The sequence below is a fragment of the Excalfactoria chinensis genome, chromosome 8, assembly GCF_039878825.1.
Source record: "Excalfactoria chinensis isolate bCotChi1 chromosome 8, bCotChi1.hap2, whole genome shotgun sequence".
Taxonomy (NCBI): domain Eukaryota; kingdom Metazoa; phylum Chordata; class Aves; order Galliformes; family Phasianidae; genus Excalfactoria; species Excalfactoria chinensis.
Window position 1 is genome coordinate 20135081 of NC_092832.1, and position 11506 is coordinate 20146586.

Sequence of the window (11506 nt, forward strand, 5' to 3'; positions counted from 1 at the left end):
GGAGGCTCAGAGCCCACCCCACCTGCTTGGATCCAGGAGAGACTCCTTCTCCCTTGTGACTAAATTGGTCTTTCTAGACACACTGCCACCCAGAAGCAAAGGGATGACCCTTTTCTAGGAGGCAATATGATTCCTAGAACACAGTTCACCCATTAGCTATGAGGTGAAGCCATTCCTGTTTATTGTGCCTTCAGGGGAAAGCCCTCAGCTGCCCTTATTGCTAGTGGAGGTTGGAGGAGCCTCTTGTTGTCACCTCTGTGTTGTGGCCCACAGCAACTGTCCCTGGGGCTGCAGGTGGGCACGGCGGCGGTGCCATCCCAGTCTGAATGGGATTGATTGAGCTGTTGAGTGATGCTCTGCTGCTGTAGGAGCACTGTGAGCAGCAGCAGCAATGCGATCCTTTTGCTGGGGGTTCTCAAGCTCAATCCCTAACGGCTCCAAACAGTTCTATTCGTGCAGCTTGTAAGGCCCCCATCCGACCGGCACCGGAACGTCACCGCGTGTCCCCGGCAGCCTCGACCCAGGGGGAGGGCTGGGAGCTCCGGTCCCGCCCCGGAAGGCGCTGCTGAGCGCAGCCATGGCGGCACCGAGCGGGCGGGCGGTGCTGCTGCTGCGGAGGGGCGGTGGGCTGAGCTCCGTGCCTCGGCGGTACCTCTACAAGAAGAAGTGGGTGAGAACCGGCGCAGCTCCGCGCTTGTTTTCTTTCCTCCGATCCGTCAGTCCCTCTCCCATCGCACCTCCTTTTGCTGTCTCCATTTCATCCTCTTTACCCCCCCCAGCTCTGTTACTAATGCACTTTCCCCCCCTCCCCATTACACTCATCGCGGCTCTCATTGCACCCTCCTACACCCCTTACCCCTTTATCCCAGCTTACACCCCATACTCCTCTCCCTGAGCCCTCCTGCCTTTCCCCTCCTACGTACCAGCCCCCAGCTCCGTGTTTTGGGCTCCCAGCCCCTTCACCCATTGGATCTCTCTCTCCAAAGGCCACCACCTCCCCGCGCATCCCGGCCACGCGCCTGGCGCTGCATCACTTTGACACCACGTACAGCCTGCAGCTGCAGGAGCTCTGGCCGGCCGTGCGAGCCGCGATGCTGTGCGAGCAGAAGTACGGCGCCCTGCTCAACAACTTCACCTCTGCCGACCTCATCGGCCAGCAGCTGGAGCTGCTCGGTGCCACCGAGTTTGTTTCTGAAGCTGCCAGGAGGGCGCAGTGTTGGCAGGAAAGCGCGGGGGTAGAAGCAGAGAAGAGGAAAACCCTGGAGGGGTCTGATGGAGATGGGGCTACAGTGCTGGCAGAGACGCCACAGCTGCTTCGTGCCTCTGTCAGCTCCAACATCAAGTGCTACACCTTCCCCAGGGGCGACATCTCACGCTTCCATCCTGCATGGTGAGATGGTTCTCCTGCTATTGACATTGAATAGTGCCGGCCTATATCCAGCCAGGCTTCTGATAGTGCTGTATTAACTACCCCACGCCTGGGGCCCTGGACAGGCAGAGCTGGTAGGGGGGCACCCAGCCCACAGCAAAGGCTGGAGCTGGTTGATCGATCCATAAGGTCTCTTTCAACTCAGCTATACTATGATTCCATAAGTCCGTGTTTCTATAACTGTTCCTGCTATGAACCAACATTGCTAGTTGTAATACTGTAATCTATAATGTGATAGAAAGCACAGTGGTAGTAGCGGGGTGGCACAGTCCTATGCTGCAGCAAATGAGAACAAGCCCAAACGCAGCAGCCACAAACACAGAAACAAAGGGAAAAAAAAAAACCTACTTACCCTTAGAAGTTCTCTAGAGAGACCCTCACCTCCACTGCCAACCTTTAAATGAGGACTGTAAAGGAGTAGATCCTGGCTCCAACCCTTCCAGTCACTCAGCCGCATTGCACGCACCTGAGCTCCCCTGGGTTGGCCCTGCCTTCCCACCAGGTGCTCCATCACTGCTTCAAGCTGTGACGTATCATTCCTGCTACACCAGTGTCAGGTTGTTAGCACCAGCTCCTTTTGCTCATACCCATCGTAGCTTCCAACTGTGTATTTTTCTTTGTTTTCTATATGCAAAATGGTGGTTTCCAGGCCAGACTCTCTTGGGATCCTCAGCTACTATCTCATGGATGCAGCATCCGTCCTACCCGTTTTGGCCCTCAATGTGAAGCCGGATGACCTCGTCCTGGACCTCTGTGCAGCTCCAGGTGGCAAGATGCTGGCTCTGCTGCAGACTGGGGCTTGTGGTAAGTGGAGGGGTAGTTAGTAAAGCTGAGACTGAGAGTGCAGGGTACATGGCGATACCTTTCCGTTCGTCCTTTCTGCTTATATGGGTTGGTGTGGTTTTGTTTTCCAGAGTGAATTTCTCAGCATGCTGTTTCCCATCTCTCACCTCAGGGCATCTGGCAGCCAATGATGTCTCCATTTCCCGAACAAAGAGGTTGTACCACATTCTCAATAGCTACATTCCCAAGAAAGTCAGGGAGGCTGTGAGCGTTACATCGCATGATGGAAGGGACTGGGGGGAGCTGCAAGGTACAACTTTTCATAAGGTGAGCGATTGGAAACCAGTGAAGGGAATCATAGAATGGTTGGGTTGAAAGGGACCTCAAAGTCCATCCAGTTCCAGTCCCTGCTGTGGGCTGGTTGCCCCCACCAGCTCAGGCTGCCCAGGGCCCCATCTGACCTGGGACACAGCCTGTGTCAGCACCTCACATCTAGTTTAGTTTCTTCCTGTTTCAAAGTGAGACAGCAGCTTACCCAACAGGGTGATTGTGTAGTTTTACACAGCCTGATATGCTGAACAAGAGCTTAAGCTAAGCCAATGATAGAGCAGTATTTCCTCTAGCTATACCATTCCTCCAGGATCTGAGAGTATGGGTATCCTGAGTCCTTCTATCTGGTGGCATAAGTTAGGCAGTGTACAGAGGGCTACATTTGTCTGTCTGGTGTGGTGGAAGCATTGGGTGAGGTGATGGTGGGGGATTTCTGAGACAGAGCAGGGCCCAAAGCTGATGTGGGATCTGTGCTGCTCCAGGTCCTTGTGGATGTGCCCTGCACAACAGACAGGCACTCCGTCATGGAGGAGGAGAACAACATCTTCCACAAAACAAGAACCAAGGAGCGTCAGATGTTGCCAATGCTGCAGTTACAGCTGCTGATGTGAGTGAGCTTGAAGCTGTTTTGTTGCTGTATGTATTAGCACTGAAACCTCTTCTTACTTCACGCGTGCCTAGTCAAGAGCTCTCCCCACTCCATATCGGCTATGTGCTGGCACACGCAGTTATTACAGTGCTGTTATCCCATGCTTTCCTCTTCCTCCTCTGGTGGTATGTTTGTTTTATCTTGTCCATAGGGCCGGGATCCTTGCTGCCAAACCAGAAGGAGAGGTGGTGTACTCCACGTGCTCCCTGTCTCCGCTGCAGAACGAACACGTGGTCGAGAGAGCGATAGACATTGCAGAAACTCAGTTCAACATCACTGTGCACGTTGAGGACCTCAGCCACTTCCGAACGCTCTTCCAGGACACGTTTAGTTTCTTCTCAGATTGCCGCCTGGGGGAGCTCGTTCTCCCTCACCTCACAGCCAACTTTGGGCCCATGTATTTCTGCAAGTTACGCCGAGCATAAAGGATGGCAGATCTGGGTTTGGGGCAGCTCAGCTTTCCTCACTGTACATCTCTGGGCTAATCGCGTTTGGAACTGATGTTGTTTCCCCATTGCTGGTTATCATGAAATACCCTGAATGTCCAGAGAAAGCATTTTTAAAGGATATTTATTTTTCTTATTAAAACCTCTCAGATGAGCTACATTGTTTTCATCTTACGTGAACAGGTTCAGGATAATAAATATTAGCTGGGGATGGATCTCCAGCTCTCTCCAGGTCTGCATAGTCTGTCTCTACTCTCCTGTCTGCTCTTAGAAAAAGCAGCTTAAGATCCTGAAAGAAGAGGTTCTGATGAATGTTCCTGTGCTGGGGTTGGAAATACACTCGTGATGCTTGAGATGTGCTGGTGGAAAGAGCTCGGTGCTGTAGAGAGGGATGCGTTGCCATCTCCCACAACCAGGTGGAGAGGCTGAGAGGGTGTGAGTGCTGGCCATGCATTCATGGTGCTGTGTAATGGCCAGGGGGAAAGTGTATGATTTTGGGTAATACTTGCACTCATGTGATTGTATCCATCAGTGGAAGGTTACTCAAATTTATAATAACATTTTTATTTTTGTGGGCAGAATAGTGGTGCAGTAGTAGATAGACACAGATGTGTTCCATGCAGGGCTGTTAGCCCTATAGTTGCATCCTCTGCCAGCAAGAAAATGCTACTGAGTTTGGGAATCCTTTTCCCTTATCCTCGCCCTGCTTCTTGCATGAGGCTGCGTAGATGGAAATGAAAGTGACCACCCATCCACATCCATCCTTTCAGGAAGGTGCAGTTCATGGGTTGTTGGTTAGTGCATTAGTGTGGCTGCACAGTGTGCTGGTGGGGAATGCTGCAGAGTTATTAATGCAGCAACAGTGACTGGTTGCTTTCAGCCTCTGGTGCAGGGAGGGAGAAAAGGGGAATGAGAAGCAGAGCAGTGGGGGACAGGTGAGGTGTGGAGCTGCAGTGTCCAGGTGGCGTCTTTGGGTGTTATCAATGTGATGTCAAAGATTCCCTCTAACAAAGAAGTTTGGTGCTATGAAGTCTTCATCAGTGTGATGAAGTGCTGCAGCCTTTATGCTGGTGTTTTGGACTCTGTCTCAGCTGCTGCACTATTTAGAGGCAAGTCCGGCAGTGTCTCAGCCAAGACAGGATAAGAAGGCAGACTTACAGCCCTTGTCGTGGCTACTGAGGAAATGGCTGTGTCCTTTAACAGGATCAGTGCTTGTCAGCAAGAAGAAGGGCAGGAAATGGCTTTTCTTTCTTCCTTCCCTCCTTACTGTAATTCTGTGTCCTTCAGATTGCAAAAGGGAGAAGTGATGCAGAGCTGTCCCCACCCTGCTGAGGTGGGACTGGAGGGGCTACGCTGCTCTCTTCGCTCGGCTGAGGGTCTCCACCTCCTTCATGAACCGGAGGCACAGCTCCTCCTGCCATGGCAAAGCCACGCATTGCACGGCCACGGGCAGCCCCACAGCTCCTTCCACAGCCTGCAATGGGGACACGGGTGGTGAGGGGATGTTTAGGAGCTGCTGTTTTCAGTGACACCCTCGCTCTGAACATCCAGCACTTCCCGTGTCACATACCTGCTTCAGTGTCCTGTCCCAGAGGTCATCACAGCATCCTCGGTAAAGCTTCAGCTCTTCCTCATCATCCTCTGTCACTGTGCTGACGGGTACAACCCCGGCGGGGAAGTTGAGGACGTTGTACAGCATTGTGGAGGAGATGGCAGCTGAGAGAAGCAAAACAGACAATACACGTGGCCACAGGCTTGGGTTCCTTCAGTTATATGTGTTTTTAAAGGCCCTGAGAAGCAGCTGCTGTTTGGAGATGAGACTGCATAGGGCTGATGATCTGTGAGTCCCAGTCCTGCTACAAGGCCAGCCCTCTCCCCTCCTATGGTTCACTTACAGAGGAGTTTCCCAGGGAACCCTATGGTGAAGGCTGGCCCCAGCACAGGGCACAGCATGACATCCAGCTGGAGGTCCCTCCATTGGGCGATGAACTCGGAGCGGTACACCTGTAGGAGGAAAGGGGAGACATGCCAGGAACATTTCAGTTTCTTTGGAGTACGAATGGTGGGGGAACCCTTGCTAGGTCACAGTGCTGCCACGGCAGGTAGAGGTCACTACTGACCCAGTCCTAAAGTCCCACTCCATGGATCCAGCTCTTGCAGTCTCTTAGTGCTGATATCCCCAAAGGGAGATATGCACTAAAATCCAGTGTATAAGCATCTGTCTCCACAGCACATGGACAAAACATGGACAGGAATTGGAAAGGTTGCTCCTTAGCTGGCCCTACTGCACTGGGACAACTGAGCACTGGCATTTGGGCACTGAGCACTGTGCAGCCAGTGAAGTCTTGACTGGCTTGACCCAAAAGTCCCAACTGTGCCATTCTCAGCTCTCTTTTGTGCCTTTCTTTCTGTCTTCCCAGCACCCCACTTCCTTAAATACTGACACCTCCACAAACATGGAATTCGCCCTTAAACCTCAACTCATAACATGATGCTGGAGAGAAAACTCCTCATAACGTACCTCTATTTGGTGCTGATGATCCCACATCTCCTTCGCTGACCTGCGAGTGGAAATCACAGCAACTTTTTACAGCCATTTTAAAGCATTTCGGTGAGGAAGAGAAAGTGCTCGAGCAATTCACCAAGGTTTATCAACCTGGAGATTTTAGCAGTTACATAAAGTGATCTCTAATTTCTCCAAAGTTTCCTTTGGCATTTGGCCATTAAACAACAAGTGTTTGGAAGTGATAGAAGATTTCTATAGTGACCCCACCTAAGTCTCCTAATCCTTTTGGTGTAACACTGGGGACGGTGTAATACCAGAGGAGCAGGAAAACAAGCTCTTGGAATCTAAAGTGTCCAGGGCAGAAGGACAGGTCCTGCAGAAAGTGGGTCAGAACCTGCTGTAAAGCCAGCACCCTCCACCCCACTGTGGACAGAGGAGAAGGTAAAGTTCATTTCCATAGACATTCCTGCAGAGGATGCTGTCTCACCTCATGCCACACAAGGCATTCAGATAGTCGGCCATGCGGGGAAACTGGAAAGGAAAAGGGGTTGCTGTTAGGGATATGAGGACTTGTTCTGGTCTTGTTCTTGTTTTTCTTTGCACTGGATAAACCCCAGCATGATCCTAGAAAAGACCTTCCCAAATCACAGTATGTGCCTCACCCTGAAGTCCCAGTGTTGCTAGTTGGAGGCATATGCCAGTACTATCACACTTTCAAGGATCTCAGGGCTTGCCAACACCACTCAGCTTTGAGAATGAAGCCAGGAACTCACCAGAGGTTTAAGAATCAGAGCCAGAATCTTCTTCCCAAGCCTTGGGATCCTGCAGAAATTCACCTGGGGTTTTAAGCTCGGATCTACAATATTTCCTGTACTGAGAGATGACAAGAAGAGGAGATCGTGCCAGAGAAGCTGTTGCCCCTATCTCAGAAAGCTGAGTATCTCCTGTTTGGGTTGTGAAAAGAGCTTGTTTTGCTGTGAGTTGTGTTCATGGGCACGGGGAACGCTTCTACTTACAACGCATCCAACCAAGCACGGCCTCCGTCAGCAAAAAACGTCTTCAAAAACAGTTCGGTCATGACACGGTGGATGTGAAGTGGAGAAAAGAGCACCAGCTGCATCAAAACATAAGATCATGTGGTGGCTGGATGTGAATAATTCCCATGGCCTGACTGTGGGTATATTTGGGTATATTTACATGCCTCTGGAATAGAAGCCTCCTTGGGCTCCTCACGCTTCTGGGCAGTCCCTTTGCTATCCCAACCATCTCCCCTCCCACCACCACAGCGGGGCTCACCTCGTGCCCAGCTGCCTGAAGAGCCTCCCTGGTTTCATGCACTGCCCTCCGCATGCAAGGAGGCAGTGGGAAGTAACCATCGGTGTCGTAGTATCCGACCCGCAGGGGAGCAGAACTTGAATACACCTGGAGCAAAGGAGACACCAGTCTGGTGCTGCCTTCCTCCCATGCTGGGGTGTCTCAGTCTGATAAACCACAACCACACCAGTGCTGTCAAGATAACAGCCCTTGAGGCGGGCAGGACCCTTGAGGACCAGGCTCACCTCCTCATTGAAAGGGATGGGAGGCACGGTGGGATCCAGCTGAAACATCTCCTCGCAGAGCAGTGCCTTCATGCAGAGGGTCAGGCTGTCCACATCCCTTGCCATTGGCCCCAGTGCACATGGAACTGGCATGGGATGAGAGAAAATGTCTGTGGTAAACAAAGGGATGTGCCAAGCACTGGTCTGCCATCATGCAAGGAACCACTGGGCAATGAAGTGGGATGTTCTAGATGGGCCCCCCACACGAATCTTGGCTATCTCAGCCCTCCTCAGGCCTGGAGGATGACAGAAGATCTTAGAAATGACAAAGCCTCACTGAAGTGACCCCAGGGAGCCATGGCAATCTGCATCTGGGCTTCCTGAACCCAGATCAGTGTCCTACAAAGCAGACAGATAGAAGTAAACCTCAGCCTCTACCACATTCCGCCCTCCCTGCTCTTCACAGCACCTGGAGAAAAACAATCTGAAATTCACATACCTGACACAATGCCATCGACTGGGCCATTAATTCCAGACAGACTGCAGGGAAAGAAAAAAAGTACATCGATATTTCAGTAACAGCAAAATATTCCCAATGTGTCTGAATAGATCGTTAGAGTCTTCAGTTCAGGTCCCGAAATAGAATAAATCTGAGCTGAGTAAAACAGAAAGTCTTGATCAAAAGGATAACAAAAAAATCCCAAACCCCAACAAATCTTTGTTTAACCAAAAACTGTTCGATTTTGGAGCTTTCAGAGATGGAAGGACTCAGTCTGAATTCCCATTCCCTCACCAAGGACACCCTACATAACCAGGCAGCAGATCCATCTTCTTGCTGACCCCTCCCTGAACATGGCAGGTAGGTGCACAAGGTGGATGTGAGCTAAGAGTCTCCTAGCAGAGTGGGAAGCACAGACCCTAGCAACCTACCTGAGCCTTTGGGCTGTGGGTTTGAGCCCACACAGCCCACAGAAGCTGCATGGAAGACGGATGCTACCACCGACATCTGAGCCAATGCCCAGAAGGGAGCCTCCCCCTGCAATCAGAGCTCCCTCCCCTCCTGAGGAGCCCCCGGGGGTCTTCTGTTGGTTGAGGGGGTTCAGAGTCTGGCCAAAAATGAGATTGCTGCAGTCATAGCTGTGGAGCAAACCAGCAAGTAGGCTGTAAGGAGCAGCCAAGCCCCTCCAGTTAGTTGTCTGTCCCTTGCAGTGGACTCACATGATGTAGCCAACCCCTCCTTCCACCCTGTAAATCCTTCAGATGTGGCTCATTCCCATTAAGCCACCTCCCATACACATGTGCACTTGATTTTCTGTTATGCCATGGTGGGATTATTCCCCCTTAATCTTATTGGAAAGCAATTTTCAGTTGAACTGAGGTTGTTGGTAACAAATGGAAGACAGATTTGTCTGGGAACATCTCGGGAGACAGGAAGAACCCACCCTACAGGCTGGGTTTTAGGTTCAGGAAAAGAGATTTCTAATGATGTATGTTACTTGAAGAGGGATTGTGGCACATTGGTCTTAGCGAATGGGATGGCCCCTTGTCTCTTCAGAACCTTGACTAGGACACTGTCCTCCTGCTCTGGAGTGTCAAGGAACTTCACGAGCCCACAGGTTGATAGATGCCCCTGCAGAAAGGAGAGGTGACAGCAGATATTGTCAGCACGGTTTCCCTGCTGTTTTGGAAGAAATATCATAATCATAGAACCATAACATGGTTGGGTTGGAAGGGACCTTAAAGCCTATCCAGTGACCACCCCCTGCCATGGGCTGGTTGCCCCCAGCAAATCAGGCTGCCCAGGGCCCCATCCAGCCTGGCCTTGAGCACCTCCAGAGATTCCTGTATTCATCCACCTCACCACCCAGCCCAGCTCATGATGGGATGTTTCATGGGCACTAAGGGAAGCACCTTGTGACCAACGTGATCCTTGATGCTGACAGGAATGCCATAGAGAAGTCCTTTCTCCCTCTCCTGTTGTATTTCCTGGAGCTGCTCTTCACATTCTGGGATGAAATACTGCACGCAGTTTGTCTGCTGGGTCACTTCCAGGGCCTTTTCCAGACAGATGAAAGAGGTGTTAGTTAAGAGCAATGAAATGATGTGGCTGCACTCAATACCTACCTAGATCTTCAAAGTGAGAAGCTTGGTTTGAATGCTAATCCCTCAGAACATCTGAAAGGGCTCAAACAATCTGAAAGGGTTCTTTGGTGATGGGTATGACCCATTAGATAGAGATATCCCCATCCTTCTGTGTCTTTCTTCTGCTATCTTCTATATTAAAGATGTGCCATAATCAGCAGTTCTAGCAAGTCACCACCCCACACATCACAGCAGTTTGTCCTTCAGGATGCAAATAGGCACTCACCTTCTGTATGTAAGTATAAAGGACAGTTCTGGGGGACAGGGACCCTTCCTGCAGCTTCCCAGCGAGTTCCAGCAAGGGCAGGGACAGGATGGCATCTGTCTTGTCATTGGGGACCTGCAACAGAAAGATGAAGGAGATAGTTTTAAAAATACATATTTATAGCTGGTATGCTTTATCTCCCAGTATATTACCGCTGTAAATTTTGAGTTGATTGAGCTGGAACACGTGGAGAAGTAAATAGGGCAGAAATGAAGGGGGTTAGAAATGAGTACTGCAGATTTCAGGGCCACATCCATGCTGGCTGGGTGGTTGCCTGTCTCATTCATACACTTGTCACCTCCTTGTAGCTCACAGGTGACACTGAGTGCCCCGTGTTTCATTTGGTAAGTCAGGTTCTGGGCAGTCTGAGAGGCCTCAGTTGCTGGCAACCCAGGTTACATTTCTTTTGAAGGCACTCCAAGAGCTACTCAGGACCCAGGTTTTACAGCCAAGTATATAGGTGTGTGGACAGATGTGTTACCTTAGACTCAGGAGGAGTTCTTGCTTCCACCCATACAGGCAAAACACATTTTCATACCCATAAATATCTACAGGATTTGGACCAAGTGCCGATTCCCTTCATTGTTAATGACCTTCATTGGTCCAGATCCTCTAGGTCTTCAAAAGCTTCATCACCTTTGTCCCAACTCTCTTCCAAGTGTAATTTGTATCTCCCTGGCTGTAGGTTTCCACCATATCTCATCCAGCTTTAGATGTGATCTCCCTTCCTCCAAGAGCAGCCTTTTGCTGAATCCTGCCAGCACATCTCCCCTGCAATCCTTGTTACAAAAGCTATGGATTGGTAAGCTAGCAGGAGGAGCTGAAGAACATGAGCAGACACCCCAGTGGGTCTTATCTCCCCACAAGGATGGGTTACCTGCTCCCTGAACTGTTGGACAGCTTTTGCCATTTTCTTCACACCTTCATCCCGGGTCCTCCGAGTCTCTTCCATCTTCTTCTGGATGTGCCTTTTGCCCAGCCATTTCCAGACCACTACGGCTGCTGCTGAACTGCAGAGAAGGGCAAGGGCAGCAGCAGGAGCCAGCTCTGTCTCTGATGGGATCTGTCTCATCGCTTTGTGCAACTCTGGTCTCTGAGGATGGGTTGAGAATGAGAAGCAAGACAGGAGGGAGTGCTTCCTTGTCTCCCCAGATCAGTTTCTCTTCCCAGAACCACCGCTGCAGCTCAGCAAATAGCTTATAAACCCAAAGCTGACCTCTGCAGAGGTGCCTTCATTGGGGCATGAAGTGGAGAATGATTGACCGAAAAGTGCAACAGGTTAAGCATGCAGAGCTAGTGAACCCTGTCTGTATCAGGTTTATGCAGGCTGTCTGCACTGCAGGAAGTTCTCAGCTGGGGAGGAAGAGCTGTGGGATCTGCTGAACAAAAGAAGCAAGGAAACAGCTTTACTCCTGTTT

At 50.8% G+C, this 11506-nt stretch overlaps 2 protein-coding genes across 2 annotated transcripts; one reads left to right on the top strand and one right to left on the bottom strand.

Moving 5' to 3' along the window:
• The first annotated feature begins 525 nt into the window (after positions 1–525).
• Positions 526–3870, top strand: NSUN4 (NOP2/Sun RNA methyltransferase 4). The gene is made up of 6 exons (XM_072343255.1): positions 526–670; positions 987–1390; positions 2079–2233; positions 2385–2539; positions 3025–3149; positions 3343–3870. Exons 1-6 carry the CDS (start codon positions 578–580, stop codon positions 3614–3616), a joined length of 1206 nt encoding a protein of 401 aa, XP_072199356.1. The 5' UTR covers positions 526–577; the 3' UTR covers positions 3617–3870.
• Positions 3871–4627: 757 nt separating this feature from the next.
• Positions 4628–11160, bottom strand: LOC140255463 (vitamin D3 hydroxylase-associated protein-like). Its single transcript, XM_072343075.1, has 15 exons — positions 10966–11160; positions 10050–10163; positions 9593–9736; positions 9178–9311; positions 8612–8818; positions 8181–8221; positions 7703–7827; positions 7440–7565; positions 7160–7257; positions 6917–7016; positions 6631–6674; positions 6159–6198; positions 5533–5641; positions 5208–5353; positions 4628–5111 (listed from the first exon to the last, which is right to left on the bottom strand). Exons 1-15 carry the CDS (start codon positions 11158–11160, stop codon positions 4986–4988), a joined length of 1749 nt encoding a protein of 582 aa, XP_072199176.1. The 3' UTR covers positions 4628–4985.
• Positions 11161–11506: the final 346 nt, after the last annotated feature.